The sequence below is a fragment of the Mchenga conophoros genome, linkage group LG20 (genome assembly GCF_057382185.1).
Source record: "Mchenga conophoros isolate Kocher_MC1m ecotype Shallow Benthic linkage group LG20, M_conophoros_male_GT1.1, whole genome shotgun sequence".
NCBI classification, from domain to species: domain Eukaryota; kingdom Metazoa; phylum Chordata; class Actinopteri; order Cichliformes; family Cichlidae; genus Mchenga; species Mchenga conophoros.
The window spans coordinates 14499879-14518186 of NC_140545.1; the positions used below are offsets into that span (position 1 = coordinate 14499879).

The window sequence follows — 18308 nt, forward strand, 5'->3', positions numbered from 1 at the left end:
AAATATAATTTAGTAAAAAGCACATCCACCTGCTTTTGTGAGAGGCAGTTTTAAGTTTAGACAATCTGATTGGCTAAATACTATAAAGTTCAAACCTTCTGGCCAGGTCACATTTTTCACACTTTGAAGGCGTGTTGGAGAGTGCAAACGTGCTTGTAAAGTTATAATTAAGGCTCAGGGTAGGGTAAAGGTAAGGCCTTAGCCGTGAGAATATACTCATGTCAATAAATGTTCTCACAAAAGTAGAAAACGTGTGTGTGTGTATTGGTCCCCTTCCCCCTATACAGAGGGGAGCAGGTAGTCACTGTAGGGGGAAACCACAGACAGCAACGATCTCAGTGATGTCAAGCTCAGCATGGTTGTTAAGGTAGGTGAAGAAAAACAGGCAAAGATGCAAAGATTTTTCTAGTAATATGAGTAAGATGATGGCATAATATATCTGACATCCCTTCATTTAGTTGGTTTGCATTATGTGGGAAAAGCAATGTTGCCTCACAGTTTCAACAGACAGGGTCCTGCATCATAAACAAGGAAAGGCTCAGTCTAACAAAAGCTAAGAGCACTCTGAATCACTACATTGCACAGCAGCATCCTGACAGCTGCCCTCACTGTTGAGAGGGTTTTTCTTACTTGTTTTCTGGACAATACCAACAATGTGCTGCACAGGCTAAGGAGAGTCTGTCTGTATCTGGGAGCAGGAAACAGAGGGGAGCTAAGAAGGAGAGATGGGTGGGGGTAAGAACAGAGAGGTAATTGTATATGTAAGAGTGAGGCAACACTGGCAGAAGAGGTAGAAGAAGGAGGAATGGGAGTAAGAAGGAAGGGAGAGACGTGTTCTTGGGATGGGAGGACTGCAAAACAACAAGAGGGAAAAAACAAGAGGAAAGAAGAGGCATAAGGAAAAAACAGAGGAGCTTCACAAGATGGGAAGATGAAACATTGAGTCTTCATATCTGAACAGTGATCAAGAGTGAGAGCACAGAGCAGAGGGATGTGAAGAGTGTGATTGAGTGGCACAAAGAAATAGGGTGAAAAATTGGAGGCCTAGGTGTGCTCAAGAAAGTTGAGTGGTTGCAACTGCGTGTGGGAAACAAAGAGGAGCAGTGAGAGGGGGCGGAGGCAGGAAAAATGGGGAGTCCACAAGCAGCAGGACAGAGTTGGAGAGAGAGGTGTTTTTAAAGTGAGCAGAGAGGGGCAGAGTGTATCCTTCCCTCTGTCCCCGGAGCAGGGCTGATCAAGAGCCAGGAAAAGGGGAAGGGCCTCCGTCTCCTCCTCTCCAGCTGACAAAAACAGCTGCCCAGGAACCCAGGGAGCCTGGAGCCTGTTTAGAGGACGAGGGGACGAGGACACGGAGAGAAAGTGGAGGAGGTGGAGGAAGGACAGAAGGAAGAGAGAGTGAGAGGAGGTGAAAAACAACCCCAAGTCCAGGTCCCTGTCCACCTATATGGGTTGCGTCCTGAGTTCAGACTGGTGCGGGGAGGAAGAGGTGCAACCGGTGCCAGTGGTCAGAAACTCATCTCTGAAAAGGAGCCTGGAGAGGAGTGAGAGTGGCAGGATGAGACTTACAAAGGTCAGTGTGGTGATGTTCATGAAACTGTACATAAATCTCTGTGAGCATGCCCTTCCTAGATCATATACAAGACGTCAGGTGTCACAATGCAGAGATTTCTGACTACGGTAGCTTGGTTCTAGTCTGTTTCTTATTCCCACCATGGTCTAGACTAAAATGTCTTATTACTTCAATATTTATTTGATACAAATATCCATGGCCATCTGAGGATGAATCTTAACGTCCATTACATTTCTAACTTAAAATTAGGTTAGGTTTCTACTTATCCACTAAAGTATCCCAACAAATGTTGCTAAATCACGGTTTCCATTTTGACCCAGACTAAAATATATCAAATGTTAAATATTTATCTTATTCTTTTAAGGATGAATCCTAACATCCCTGAAAAACGACAGGCCCTTTCTTCTGTCACTAATATTAGGATCATACTAAACAGGTTCTGTAATCATTTTGATTAGCCCCTTACTTTTCAATAGGAGGGCATTCATGAGCAAAAACCTGCCTACTGTAGCTAATAATATAGCAGCCTACCTCAGCTATATGCTGAACTTGTGCTAATGAGAAAATATTAAACTGCCTATAGTGACAGGTTCACATTACACCTGCTAAACATCAGCATACTGTCATTTCACCATGCACCAGTTAGCATGTAGCTTTAGTGCAGACACATAGAACCATGGCCTCTTTACCTTTTTTACACACACATAACATGTTTTTCTGATCACAGAAACAACAAAACAGCATAAAATCATCATTATTATTATTAGTATGCCGATTTAATAATTTTAGCATCCTACTGCAGTTCCCTCTCAGAACAGCACAAGGGCTCTTCACTTGTTATACTTTTAAAACCCACTGGCAAGCAGAGGGGTCAAAGGTCAATGTGAACTGCAACGTTAGTGTTGCACCACAGTGAAATGTTTGTTGATTGAGTCACAGACACGTGCTGATCCAAAGATAGGAAAAGTGGCTGTTTATATTGGTTCCCTACAAGGAGGCTCTGTATGTGTGTGTGTGTGTGTGTGTGTGTGTGTGTGTGTGTGTGTGTGTGTGTGTGTGTGTGTGTGTGTGTGACTTGTCTTAAAAGATGATGAGGATGACACTGGCATCTTCAAGCTGTGCAGCTACAATAGCACTTTTGTGATAGCCTCCACTGCTTGGGAGTTACCATCATGTAAACAGAGGCAGGCTAGCTGGCTGTAGGGGGGGGGATCTTAAAGGGCCACAGAGAAGCTTGATCTCTGATCACTAGTTCATATCATGCTGGGGCTCGTGCAGATTCAAACACTTGTTTACAGTGCCCAAGTCTGCTGGGTTGCATGCATCCATCCCCTTTTGTTTTGCATCTGTGCATGTGTGTACAAGCTTTTGGTCCCAGTGGCTCCATATCACATGCTGAGCAGTGTGGGAATGTGGAGCCCTCTGGATTACGTCATCCTGCTGTGACTGACCCCACTGCATGGGTGTGGGAACAAGCTAGATCCCAATTATCCAAGGAGTAGGAGGATGTAGTTGCCTTATCTATTTTTATGGTCTATTTTTTTTTTATATATATAAACTTGTTTTTCACTTCTTGGGGACTTTCAGATTTGAACTAGCATCCATGTGACGGGTACTGCAGTCCAGATGCAACTATGTGTGAGAGCCTGACGAATATAAATGAGGTTTTAATGCCTTTATACTCTGGCAAGAATCACGCATATACATTCCTAAGCAAACCCATGCCAAGTACTTACTGGAAACACTTAGCAACAAAAAATATTATGGTCCACATGTAGTTCTCAGATTCTCATTCACTTGTGCTCAGAATGCTCCAAAAATACTCGACAGAGCCAAATTGACCTCCTCGTCCAGCGATTATTGGACAGTTGCAGATCTTGAGAGTAGCTCAGCGTCAATAAACAACATTCTAAAGATGATTTGTTGAACTAAACAACTCCTGGCAGCGAGAGTCAGCAGTACATGTGGTTCTCTTTAGAAAAAAAGCAAAGCAGCAAGCACTGTTGTTGTGTGATGATCCTGAGCAGCATGATTTCCATATAATAAAATTACCTTTCTGAGTTGTCTCATAGTGTGTTGTGATTGCATGCTAGAGCATACTGGTGCTGAAAGTTAAATGTCTTATTATCTTGGCAGGTGTCTTGATAAAGATGTGTTTAATTTACCCACAGGCACAGCCAAGGGACAGAGTCTGAGAGTCATTAATGAAATCAGTTGGGAGTTAAATCTAATATGACATGTACTCTGTGTCAGCTTCCTTTGACAAAGAAGGGGAAAAGCAGGGTTTCTTTGAGCCACGTTAGCAGCATGACTACAAACCAACAGTCTGTCAGCTACTTTGGTCCACAGTGAAATATTTCAGTTTGGTGTTGAACAGTGCATTTAGATGACATATCATGTTACTTCCTCTTGCAATACAATAGCTAATGCACAGGCATCGTTATCACATATATTTTACATATACTGGCAATTTAGTAGTATTTTTTAATTCTTCAGTTAATGTGATACAACATAAAGTTGCTTTATTGTGAAACCTCTTTTATTGAGGACAATATCATCAGTATTGTTTCTTTAGTTAGTCTATGATTCCTACCCTTCATTTCAGTACCTTTTGCAGGGATTCAAGGGAATTCTGTTGTCAATGTTCATGGTTCCTGGAGAGTGATTCCTAATGACTTGGTGGTCCTCTGACTTTTCCCCTAGCTACACCAGCAGGCCAAGTTTCCCACTGATGTAGCCAAATATCATTTTAGGTTCTGAGTGAAACCAAGCAGACACAAATACTCAGGAAGTAACTGTAATGACAGTGACGTATCCGTGTTCACAGGGTCCTGTCTTCCCCGGTGCAGTATTTACCTTCCTAAACACAACAATTTCATATTAGGTCAAAACAAAGCTGAGGAACATGTTGTTCAGGTTCCACTTATATGACATAAATGACACAACCTTCAGAATGTAGGAATGATTTTTCATATAATTCGGTGTTATTTACAGTTAGGTCCATAAATATTTGGACAGACACTTTTTTTTTTCAAATTGCTGTTCTGTACATTACCACAATCAATGTTAATTGAAACAACTCCGATAGAGTTGAGTTGCAGACTTTCAGCTTTAATTCAGTGGGTTGAACAAAACAATTGCATTAACACAATCCTTTCATTTCAGGGGCTCAAAAGTAATTGGACAAATTAAATAACTGAAAATAAAATCTTCATTTCTAACACTTGGTTGAAAACCCTTTATTTGCAATGACAGCCTTATTTCTTGAACTCATGGACATCACCAGATCCCTTGTTTCCTCCTTTTTAACGCTCTGCTGTTTAGTGTTCACCAAGTGAAATGTAGCTCAATTGGGTTAAGATCAGGCGACTGACTTGGCCATTCATGAATATTCCACTGCTCTGCTTTAATGAATTCCTTGGTTGCATTGGCTGTGTGCTTTGGGTCATTGTCTATCTGTATTAGGAAACGCCCCCCAATCAATCTGAGTGTATTAAGCTGGATTTGAGCAGACAGTATCTCTCTGAACACCTCAGAATTCATTTGGCTGCTTCTGGCTGTTGTGAAAGAGTTTCTCTTCAAAATGGAAATGATTCTGCGATCATCCCCACTGTTATCTTCCGTGGGTGTCCAGGTCTTTTTCCATTGCTGAAGTTCACCAGTGCTTTCTCAGGATGTACCAAACTGTATATTTTAACACTCCTGATATTGTAGCAGTTTCTCGAATGGGTTTTTTCTGTTTTTGCAGCTTAAGGATGGTTCGCTTCACCTGCAAGGAGAGCTCCTTTTACCGCATGTTGTATATTCACAGCAATATCTTCCAAATGCAACCACCACACGTAAAATCAACTCCAGGCCTTTTATCTGCTTAATTCATAATGACATAACAAAGGAGCTGCCCACACCTGCCCATGAAATAGCCTTTGAGTCCAATGTCCAATTACCTTTGGTCCCCTTAAAAAGAGGGTGGAACATGTTAAGGAGCTGAAACCCCAAAACCCTTCATCCAATTTAGATGTGGATACCCTCAAATGAAAGCTGAGAGTCTACACATTATGTCCATGTCCAACAGCCAAAAGGTAAATACCCTATAATAACAGAGAGAAAACCTCAATAATCAGACAACGCCCCCATGACTAAGCACTCAGTGAGATCCATCCATTTTCTCCCGCTTATCCTATTCAGGATTCTGGGAATTCTGAAGCCTATCCCAGCTGCAATAGCACAAAGGTGGGGGCAGCCTGGACAGGTTGCCAGTCTGTCACAAGGCTAACACAGAGAGACAGACAGCAATTCATACCTACAGCTAATTTAGAATCACCATTTAACTTAACCACTAACTGCATGTCTTTGGACTGTGGGAGGAAACCAGAGTACCTAGAGAGAACCCACACAGACATAGGGAGAATATGCAAACTCCACACAAAAAGACCCTGGATTAAAACCCAGGACTTTCTTGTTGTGAGGCAACAGTCCTAACCACCACACCACTGTGCTGGTTCCACAAAGAAGTGGCCTAAAGGCTGAAGTCTGCCTCCATTCTGCAGTTAAATATCCTAAGAACCACGAGTAAGCCAGCAGTCTGAGAGCAAAGGGCTCTGTTGGGGTAATATGGTACTATGAGGTCTTTAAGATTAGGTCTGATCATTCAAGACCTTATATGTGAGGTAAAGGAGTTTAAATTTAATTCTGCATTTATAACGGAGTAAATGATAAGAAGCCATTGTGTCATCTGGCTTCATGGATAGATTAAGCTGAGTATCATCTGCATAGCACTAAAATTTCATGCGATTCCTTCTAATGATAGTTCTTAGGGGAAACATGTTTAATTTATATAGAATTGTTCCTAGCACTAAACCCTGTGGAACTCCACAATTAACCTTGGATTTAACAAATGGAGTCTATTAAATAGATATGATTCAAACCACTGCAGCGCAGTCCACTGTTAGATTATTTACCTGCATATGATCAGTTAGCTATTTTAAAACTAGACTTTCACAATATTTGAAATAAAAGGAAGATTGAAGACTGGCCTGTAGGCTAATTAGCTAAAACAGCTTGGTTGACGGCTTTTTCTCCCCCTGATGGGACAGAGTATGTAATCCATTCTGCTTGTTTGTGTATTTGTTAGCAGTCTGACATCAACAGGTTTCAAGATATATCATGTTCACATTTTATGTGATGGTAGATACCAATAACAGCTTGGGATGATGGGCCAAGGTCGAAGTTATAAGGAAGGAGATTCAGAAGGAGTCGTGCTCTCTGAGTGCTCTTGTTAAGTAATAGTTTCATTACTAGATGTACAATTGTTCTTAAGAACAAGTTTTATTCATCTGTGACTGATTTCCCAGTCAGTCCTATGTTCAGTTCTTGTAGTTTATTTTGTCAGTCCCAGTGTCTTTGTTGGACTCCCTGTTTGAGCTATTGTTTCCTGCGCACATTTTATTGCGGTATCTTGGTTTCACCTTTTTTATTAAATAAACCATTTTTTCATTCAGTTTCTCTGTATGCATTTGGGTCCTCTTTTGGATTCTTGACAGAAGTACTCCATCTGACATGTAACAAAAAGTAGCTTTTTGAAATGGTGCAACTCAACCCACAAGGTCAAATGAAGTGTATCAAATGAAGTTCATATTGTGCAATTACAGAGGGGCAATGGTGCAAATATGAAACTGCCTATTTTGGAAGATTGTAAAAACAATCAGATATAACCCTCGCAGTTGAGAGTGAGTAATTTAATTTGTTTTTTTCAGCCAGACTGGGGGGAGGGGGGTCAACTTCTGAGAAAAAAATGCAATCACACTATTTTTATTCTTGTGTGTGTTGTTGGCTGTTGAAGTACTGTATATATAAACCTGGCATTGCAACAACACTTTTATATGTATTTGTGTAGCTTCCCTATAATTTCTCATGAGCAACAAAGTTTAGATTGGCCATGACCAATACAGAGGCTGTGAGCCACAGGCATTCACTACAAACACACACCCAACAGGGGAAGGAACAATGACTGGTTGGGGTTAAATATAGACACCCCCCAAACCCAGAATAGACTGGAAAAGAATAGAGGAGAAATAGAATTGTCACACTCCTGCCTTTAAGGAAAAAGGTAAGTTCCTGTGTAAAGTCCGGGCTCAGGGGGTGGCTGTCGTAGACTAGATTGCTGTGGCTTGCAAACAATGATCTGTCCCAAACTCTGCGCAGGCTTTGAGGAATGCCTTTTTGTGTGTATGTGTGCGCGCGTGTTTGTGCATAGTGGTCATGCAGATGAAAGCTGATGGAGGGAAAATGGGAAAGACATAAACCATTTCCTCCCTCAGTAAGTCCCCAACAAATCCCAACACCACCCTTTAAAGAAACACCTCCCAGCAAAGTATGCACAAAATATTTTCTTAGCTTCCACACAAAAATGTTGATGCCCGACTCTCGGGTAAGTTCCACAAATGTCTAAGCAGCTCTGGCTGACAGATAGGATTTTATTGAATTCATCAACGCAATAAATGCAAACACGTGCTCTTTCGAGTCTTCGGGATCTCTGTGTCTCGCTCTTTAGCTCCTTCAACAGCTGCACCTTATCAGGCCTTGGCTTAGCACTGTCTTACACAATCCATCGTCTTGCCACACAGCCCCCATTTTCTAGCCTCCTCCTCCCTTCATTTCCTCTTGCCTGGGCTCCCCCGTTTGTCTCGTTTGCCTCCGAGTATGATCAAGCCTCTAAAATTCTGTCCTTCTGCAGGTCAAACGAACGCGTGCAGCACCTTGCATTAAAAGCTTGCTGATTTGTTTGAGTGTTTGCCAGAAATGTTAGAATTCACCTCTTCTGTTTCATCCCCCTCTTTTCTCCTCTCCATCTTTTCCCCCAACATGACCCTCCCCCCCCACTTTGCCCGACCCCTCATTCCAATCCCAAGCACCAGTTTCCTGTCTCTCATGATCCCTCGACATTTTGTTAGTCTACCTTTTTTCACCTCACTGCTTTGTTCTTCACTTCTTATTCCATCTCCTCCTCTTTCCCTCCTCACCTCCCTCCAAAGAGAGGGAGCTGAAAATCTATCAAATATTTAAACTTTGCAAGAACCCCCACTAAAAAAAACCAATCCTCACTTTCTATTATGAAATTCTTGGAATATGAGCTAATAGAATTGGCCGCACTACTGCACGTGCTGTTTAGTTGGTGATTGTGTAGGTAGGTGGGTGACTGGAGGGGTTGTAGCACATGTCATGACTCACAGTTGGATTCTGCACTGATTGGTAGGGATATACTGCACAGCCTTAATACCTGAATGTCATTCTAACATATATGGAAGCGACTACAGGACTGAGGCAGCGGGCAGACATGATGCTGTTTGGATTTGCAGTCTCAGGCAGGAGAATATTATGGATTACAGTTTAGGGCAGAGGAATCCACATATAAGAATATATGGGCATGTATGGGGTGTAATCCAGAAAGTTGGTTGTTTTCCTGTTTTAAATAGATTTAGAACCACACAAAACCAGACTTCGGTCTCCTTTTGAGGTTTAATACAAAAAACAAGCCAAAAACAACAAAAAGAAAACACACAAAGAGAAAGAAAGCTTGAATAAGAAGCTCAAATACTGAAACAAAAGACACCCTGCGTTTTCTCAGCTGCAAACACGTTATGTTCATAAAATACCTGGAAAAGAAGCTGGCTCACCTGCTGTATTTCTTTTGTTTGGCCACTAGGTGCCGCTACTAACACACGAGTTACTGTTTAGCAGCTGAGTCGATACTGGTGCGCAGGGAGGTTTAGTGTGGGGCACAGGGGTGCTGACCACAGACACATTTCAAGTCAAGAAAGAAACTTTTAAACAGTAGGCTGGGTTGGATTTGTTTTTAGAAAGAAAAAAAGATTGATAAGAACGTTTTTGCACAATGCATATCCGCGTGTTTACATTGCAAAGAAAGGTCAAACTGGCGAAATGCTGATCTGTGTATTTATTGCTAAAATAACCCTCAGGATATGAAAAGGTTGACAGCACAACCACAACTTTAGGTCCAAGTAAAGTGCAGGAAATGTGACAGTTATTAAGCTGGAAGAGCTAAAAATACAAAGAGCCAAGGCTTGCAAAAATACTGCTGCAACACTCGCGTATGTGTCAGAAATACTCGATTAGATTTAAACCCTTTCAACTGCACACATTTACAACCGTACTGATGTAAACTGTGTGTAGATGATATTCATTTTTGTCTCCATTCATGTTCTGCTTGTTTACATGCTTGTTATTAATCAAACGTATTAATGCCTTAATAATCAGTAAATATGCACTATTTGATCAAATAAACAGCTTGAATTGTAATTTGCGGTCTGGATTAAACACCTCAATCACTCCAGAGCTTCTAATGGAAATATTAATATGCTTAATTCAGCCAATCGGGAGTTAGGATCTTTACGCTCCCCTCCAGAAACCGACCAATCAGCGGGGGTTACAAATTCCAGTAATAGTACTCCACACACGCTTTCCCCCGCTTTGCAGCTCCACCCCGCAGTTCCAGCTCTGGAGAGGGTGGACCGGAGTAAAGAAAACAAGTTATCTCATAGTCCCAGGCCATGTTATTGATGGCCTTCCTGAGAATGAGGGGCAGCCTTTAAGCCTGCGGATATGATTAGCGGGAAAATGAGCAAGGTAAGAGGAGAAGGTCTACTAAAGCCCTGGTAAGAAAGTTTCGAGGGTCTGATCTAGTCTGTCTTGGCTCATCGATCTCCTGATGATTTAATAGTCAGTATCTGCAGTGTAAGTGTGCGCGGAGGAGTTTTGGGTGGGTGTATGATGCTGGGTTTTCATGCACATGTGTTGGCTGAGCAGTTGCGCACTTTTGACAATTTGACTGGCTTAGATGTAAAATTACGTTAACTTTCGTCTGTAGACTGTTTTATTTTTATTTATGTGTTTTTTTTTTAGAAAGTCGGTAACTAATAAGTTTGTGGGATTCATTAAGAGTTTCAATACACCTTTGACATACCTATCTGCGCGTGCTCTCTGACAGTCACATGTTCGCTAATGTTTTTAGCTATTGAGTCAACATTGAAGTTTCAGTGATTTCGGGGACTTTGTGCTTTTCTCAGGGAAGTTTCTTGATGTGTCGCACTTCATTAAACGGACATAAAATGGTCTTGAATAGGGTCATGTGACGCATTTAGTCCCCCCCCCCCCCCCCCCCCCCCACCCCACATAGCCCCACCGCTTCTGCGTCAGCGCCAGCCAGGAATTATTCGGGGCCCGTGGCTCAAGGGTTGGGAGTTCGTCTTGTAATCGGAAGGTTGCCAGTTCGAGCCCCGGCTGTGTCCTTGGGCAAGACACTTCACACGTTGCCTACTGGTGTTGGTCAGAGGGCCCAGTAGTTTCCAGTTCCATCCACAATCTGTAGAACATAAAGCTGTCTTTCCTTACAGCAGTGATTTCCTTACACTGTACAGTCCCTTACAGTGCAACTGGTATTGTTGCGGCAAGACTGCCACCCTTGCTGGTCCGGTGTCCACCTCTGAGAATGGGAACTGTACTACTACAGCAGCTCCAAAGAAATGGCACCGTCAGCACTGTAGAAGTCTTAAGGGTTAGCAATATCTAAGAGTCTGCACACATAAATAGCCGGGGAATACCTGATCTTGAGTATACGTGATGCTTTTTTAAAAGCAATGTACATTTTCGTTTCATTTGAAAAGCTGTCCCATACTTTCCCAACTTTCTTGGGTAAACAGGACAAACCGGAAACAACACAATTCCAAAAAAACAACAAAACAAACAACAAAAATTGGTTTAAGTGTTGTTGTTGTCATTTTGGTTAAAAAACTAGCTTGAACTTTTCTTCAGCCTGTGTTTTTCAGTGTCTGCTCCCTGCTTGATGTGCGCTCCATACACCAATGCATGTCCCAGTGTGGACATGCAATTTTGATTGTCGTTTTACAGCTGCAGAGTTATACTGTCCTGTTCAACCATGTGCGCCGTTGAGTTTTGAAGTTAAATGAAATCAGTATTTAAAGTATTTGAAGGTTTACTTTCTAAACGTGAACTAGTTAAAAGAATTTGAGGAAAGCACATAGATTTTATTAAAAATGAATTCCCAGTGTATTCCCAGCTGTGTCAACATAAATTGGCCAAGAACAACAGCTGGAAATGCAACTGGGACCTTCAGTCTGACTTTCCTTTTGCTTGTTTTTCTTCATTCATGACTCACAAAATGACTGTTTTACAATGATTTCTATCCAGTGGAATATACCGTCTTTATTTTAATAAAAACTAATTTCTTGTATTCACACTGGAGTAGGCTTAAATCACTCAGGCGAATATAATTTGCCGCTTTCAGTCTCGTGGCAATGAGCCAATGCGGAGCCTATGCATGTGTGTTTGCAGGGATGCTGTGAACAAAAATCTGTCACACAGGCTTCATCGTGCAAACTCAAAAGCAAGGTATAGTGTGCACACAGGTGATTGATGATTGTTCATACAATTAGCTTTGGCTCCACATCGTGATTCCTGCTTGTCAGAGTTCCTATCTTCCTTTGCAACATGAGGGAAACAGCCACGCATTAATAACAAGATAACATTGTGCGACCTTTCCTTTGGTCACTTTTCTCCTGTGTGAACTATATTCGGTGCAGATAAGTGGAAGTCGGGCTGCATTTCGATCAGATCAGAGAGGAAGCTGGTGATTTAAAAAAAAACGTTCCAGCATTCTGGAAAAACTTGAGTAGCTTGTTCAAATAACTGTCTCGGTGTAAGCATGTAAGCCGGCTGCTCTAGTGGAGATGTTCAGTGACCAGCAGTACAGTGCTGTGGTTGTTTTCAGTGTACAGCAGCTATACTATATTTATAATTACTGGGTGTAACTGAGAAGCTTGAAGGCCCAGGAACGACACATTCTGTGTGCTTGCGGCACCTCCTGGCCACTGCCAAGTCAAGAGGTTGAAACAGAAGCTGTTTCACGTTCCCCTGGATATAAAGCCGCAGTAACAGCTAGTCACTCACACCTGGAAAATTCTTCACCGTAAACACAGGATGAATCTAAGTGACTCCTTTATACTCTAGCAGATGTTGCAACAGGGATTCTTAAACAAGTGTCAGATCTGGAACTACGGCAGCATACTTTACATCCCTTAATGTCGTGCACTGGCTGAGGCCACATCGCAGTACAAGGGTAACATTTTTATTTAGCAAATGCAACAAAGGGTGTTGGTGGTTTTGCTGCAATAAGACCTTTCTGTGTTTGTGTGTACGCTTGCAGCAGGAGTTCCACAAGAGAACGGAAGTGTATCATGGCAGCATGTTGACATCACCTCTGGAACAGGGAGTCACTCTGTTCCCTCCACTGCCTGTCCCACCCTTCGGACACATGCATGCACACACGCGCTTATAACACATGCAGGCTTTGATGCCAACAAATAAGAAGCAGGAACTCAGATACCCATGAGATGTTCTCAGTAGAGGGTTGGATTTAGGTTTACAGTTAGTCACAAACCGACCATTAAGCCGTGTGATCTGGTGCATAAAATGAACATAATGTAAATACTAGATGCCCACAATTGAACAAATTTGGGTTATTGTGTTTTGTAAGGTAAACTCATAATCTGATAGACCATAAAGAGAGGTACAGTCCATCCAGAAAACTTTACTTGTTTCACATTTTGTCTTGTTATAGTCTTATTACAAAATGGATTATATTTGTTTTTCACCTCAAACCCCCCCCCCCCCCCAAAAAAAAATAAATAAATATGCATTTGCTTGAAATTCTTGAAAATGTATTAAAAATGAAAACAAAAACAACATGCACATAAGTAATCATAGTGTTTGCTCAGTACTTTGTTGAAGCACCTTTGGCAGCTATTACAGGCTCATTATTTTTGAGTAAGATGCTACAAGCTTGATCCCAATATTTTGGGGCAGTTTCTACAATTCTTCCTTGCAGAATCTCTGAAGATCCACCAGGCTGGATGAGCAGTCATTTTCAGATCTCTCCAGAGATGTTCAGTCATATTCAAGTCTGGGCTCTGGGACATTCACAGAGCGGTCCCAAAGCATTTCCTTTGTTTCTTGACTGCGTCCTTAGGGTAGTCGTCCTATTGGAAGATGAACCTTTGCCCCAGACCAAGGAACGGAGCACTCTGGAGCAGGTTGCTATCAATGATGTCTTTGTGCATTGCTGCATTCATCTTTCCCTCAACTTTGACTAGTCTCCCAGGTCCTGCTGCTGAAAACCATCCTCACAGCATGATGCTGCGACCACCACGCTTCACTGTAGGGACGGTATTGGTCAGATGATGAATAGTCCCTGGTTTCCTGCAGACATAATGCTTGGCATTGAGGCCAAAGAGTTCAACCTTTGATTCATCAGACCAGAGAATTTTGGTTCTCATGGTCTGAGAGTCCTTCACGTGGCTTTGGGCAAACTCCCGGTAGGCTGTCGTGTGCCTTTTACTGAGGAGTGGTGTCTGTCTGGCCTCTCTACCATACAGGCCCGATTGGTGGAGTGCAGCAGAAATGGTTGTCCTGTGGAGGAAGCATCTGGTTCTTGGTCACCTTGCGTTCTATCTCGATCACTCAAAAATTGGCAGCATGGCCAGTTCTTGGAAGAGACCAAACTTCTTCCATTTATGCATGATGAAGGCCACTCTGCCTTTCAAAATCATGTCCAATTAACCAAATTTGACAGATTGACTCCAACCAAGTTGTAGAAAATATGTGAAAGATGATCAGTAAAAATAGGATGTACCTAAGTTCAACTATGAGTGTCATGGCAAAGGCTGTGATTTTCAAGTAAGAATATTCACTTTGTCATTATGGGGTATTGTGTGTATAATTCTAAGTTGAAAAATGAACTTATTTGAGTTTCCAGATAGACTCTAGATGCTGAGAACTGTTTTTATTAGTATTGAGCATCAAGCCTGAATTCCTTGTTTAAAGACCCTTCCATTTGAGTCGACTGTAAATCACCAAATTAAATTTTAAATTTACACTCCTCCTTCAAAAACAACACTAAATATTAAAAATGGTTGCCTCTACTTTTTGTTTTTTGTTTCTCTAGGTCGTAGATTTTCTAAACCTGTTAACTCCCCTGCTCTAAGTCACTATAACAACACCAAATTATCTGGTGATGCTATAGTTGGCTTTCTTTTACAGTCTTTTTATATAGTCCCAGTTATTAATTGATTTGCAAGTATGGCAAAATTAATGATGAACATTCATTTTTGTAGCTCATTAGAAAAGCAGTTTAAATCAATGAATGTGTTGTTGGGGTTGGTGAATACAGTCCAGGAACCAATCTAAGTCTATCAGATTAAAATCACTGATGTACAAGTAATACTGAAAACCCAGGCGTATCTGCGGGTACTTTCCAGATTATACTCTGAAACACCTGCTCCTTTTTCTAGTGCAGATGTCATGTGCAGCAAAAAGGCTTTAATAATGATTTAAAGATGTAAAGACAAAAATCCCATTTCATCTAAAAGCACTAGGAAGACTTTTCCCCCTCTGGGGCATGTTCAATCTGTCCTCTTACTGAGGCCATCTGCATCTGATGCCGAGGTCACAGTCACCAGTCCTGCTGTCAGGAATGAACCACTCCCACACAATGCCCATCATTGTCCAAATATCAAGACTATTTTTAGTAAGAAACGAAAGGGTAGGGGCAAGAGAGTTTCCAGAGATGTGTGGGTGTGTGTGTGTGGCTGCAAATGGCTTGCTCTATGTGCGCATTTGTTTTTACATTTGTAGGCCTGTGTTCATGTCTTGTTTGTGTGTTCAACCCCTCCCTCGTTCAATCCAGCTACTGTTCTGTGGTGGTGGACAGGAGGTGCAGTGAGAAAGGGGAGGGAGCTCTGGTTAGAAAGCATCTCTTTGACAACATTAAACTCCCCGTTCCTTATTCTGCCAAAAGGCTAAAAATATTAGAAAAAGGACCCACTTGTGCGTAGCAGATGTTGCAGAGGGGGAGGTGGGGTCTTTCCTGCAGCACACGGGGACGGGAAGAGGAGAGCGGACGTGTGTCTGTTTTCTCCAGCTGTCTGCAGGGATACACGTCTGCACGTGAGTGTGTATGTGTGAGCAAAGTTTTTCCTCTTGAGGTCTCAGGTAGATGTTTGCAACTTCTGTTAGTGCTTTGGAAATGTAGACAGGCCTCAGCTGGTTAGGACTGGAGCTTGAATGGCCACATGTAGCCTATTCTTATAAGGGTTTGTCCATCAGTAACTGTGATGATTAAAATGAGCATCTATAGTGAGACGGAGTCAATCGATTTGGTGGTATTATTATTATTATTATTATTATTATTATTATTATTATTATTATTATTATTATTATTATTATTACGTTCAGAGAGTTTTGTGGTTCTTTTCTCTAACAAGTTGTTTCTTTAGGGGCTCTGAGTACTAAATGGTGGATAACACATGCTTTACCAGAGGAAGATGTTTTTTATCCAGTGCAGCAGTGACAGTAATTGCTATCCTGGGGACCAGGCTCCGCATCGCAGGTTGTTTTTAGTGCTCATGCACTCAGACTCTACCAGCTGTTTTCTGTTGTAATCCTACACAAAGTTGTAAACCTCCTTCACTGTGGTTTCCTCTGCTGGACTCCCAAGTTGAGCTGACGGGAATGTTTCAGGAGATTTGAGTTTTGAACTCAGTTTGCACACAGCTTTCCATCAGTGCAGCGGCATGTCTTACAAATACATGAAAAAGAGATGCTAACAACAGATGGACATTAATGCTTTTGGCTAATGCTTAGCTCTTTCCTACGATGCAGTCATTTGTTGTTGAATAATGGGAGATATAAGTTCCCAACTTGGAAGAGCCATCGAAAATAAAGAAAAACTTCAGAGCTTAGGAAAATGCTGATATTATGTAGGTAAAAGCAAATTTAATCTGTAATATTGTTTTAGATTGTGACTGTCAAAATAGACGTACTAAGCTCGGTTAGACAAGTTTTTTTGTTTTTTGTTTTGTTAAATAGTAGCTAAACACAGTTGTCACAATAATTAAGGCGCTACATAGAGCAGAACACTAATGTTATTAGCAAGATACACTGTATCTCTGAGGAGTCAGGTAAAGCAGTATCTGTCATATCCTGAAACTGCCTCAACATATTGTTTAACATACAAACCATCTTCTTAAGTGATTTTAAACTCATTTTTTGGGTAAGGAAAGATAAAGGGGCTAAACTGAGCTTGCTAACACAGTATAAAACATTTAGCTTAACAGCTACATTAGCTAGTATTTTCCTATATACTCTATATATTCAATGTTTATTTAAGAAAGCAAATATAACATTTTTCTTTTCTATTAAATAAGCCTCAAAAAATGACTGACTGTACCTTTACCAAATTTCATTATGTGGGATTATTAATTTGAGATTAAAACATTCTTTAAAATACCAAAAATTATCAACAGGTTACTGAGTGTTATGGAGCAATATTAGCCTTGTGTTCCAGAAGCATCAACTCAAGTTAGCATGTTAGCCAGCTAGCATCGGCGTACCTGTATGCTGCTTTGTGTCATTTGTGTCATACTTTTAACCAGCTTATGTAGGAAAGGGAGCAGTGTGTCACGATTTATGAGATGAATCACTATTGGAAATTCTGAACACATTTTAATGACCACTAAATCTGTTTCCATGATAATTAGTTATTGAAAAAAAAACAGACCTTTCAGCTTTTAGTTATTTGGGGTTTTATGGAGACCTGGAATGTAAACATGCCTGTCTCTAAAGCACTTTGGGTGATATTCTGTTGTTTGAATGTTCTGTAGGACAGCGGTCCCCAACCTCCGGGCCACGTACCGATACCGGTGTGTGAGTCGTTTGGTACCCGGCTCAGGTGTGAAATTCATGGTTTTCAGGGTTTTTGTTGTTATGTTTTATCTTTCTTTTCTTTTTTTTAATCTATTTTATTGTTAACTCGGTTTTCCTGGGTCTTTTCCCTTGTGTTATGAATAAATCTTCTATTTTTGGGTACCGGTACTGGTTTTATTTTGTTGAATTTATTAGAAAAAACACCTTAAAGGCCGGTCCGTGAAAACATTGTTGGACATAAACCGGTCCGTGGTGCAAAAAAAGTTTGGGGACCGCTGCTATAGGACATCGATAAAACAGACGTGTGACAGCTGATTTTTAGAGTATGTCTGATGCATAATGTTTCATTTCTAAAACATAATTAATTTCACACAATTCAGTGGGTTACATCCTGGACTGGATAGAAAGTATGATATCATTACTGGCTTTGATATTGATTAGATTGATATTTGAATTGAATCGCCCACCTCTGCATCCTTGTAGTGTTGATTTAAGGAAAGTTGGCTAATAAACAAAAGTAGCAGCTGCTGTGTGCAACTGTAAAAGAACATCATTTTTACAGTAAGATATTACACATATTTAACTTTTCGATTACTATTTATTATCTTTGTCTCTTCTGTTGGAGGCATATGGTGCCATCTATTGTGGGCTCTAATGAAACAGCAGTTATTTGCTGCTTTTAACAGCAAACAGACGAGTCATAATAATTACAGCGTGCAAAACCACCTCACTTCAAGTCAACTTGGTACCATGACTGAAGCTTGTGATCACATGGGTAATGAGTTTGCAGATGGTCATGTTTTACATAGTGCTTGAAAGACTTTTCATCCGTGTTGGCTTAAAGCATGAGTTTGTTCTACTAAATGATCCTTGGGATGAGATTGCTTGGTCAACAACTGCTTCCAAGTTTGAAGAAGGACATTGGAACCTCTGTGAGTTAATC

The 18308-nt window shown here is 41.2% G+C and overlaps 1 protein-coding gene across 5 annotated transcripts in view; it reads left to right on the forward strand.

The window, feature by feature from the left end:
- The first annotated feature begins 795 nt into the window (after positions 1–795).
- tns2a (tensin 2a) overlaps positions 796–18308 on the forward strand; it is a 63535-nt gene continuing 46022 nt past the window's right edge. For 3 of the 5 annotated variants that reach the window (XM_085261245.1, XM_085261246.1, XM_085261247.1), the window contains exon 1: positions 796–1570. In XM_085261245.1, the coding sequence (XP_085117371.1) occupies positions 1445–1570 (126 nt within the window). In that variant the 5' untranslated portion in view covers positions 796–1444. The other 2 variants (XM_085261248.1, XM_085261249.1) reach the window with 2 other exon arrangements.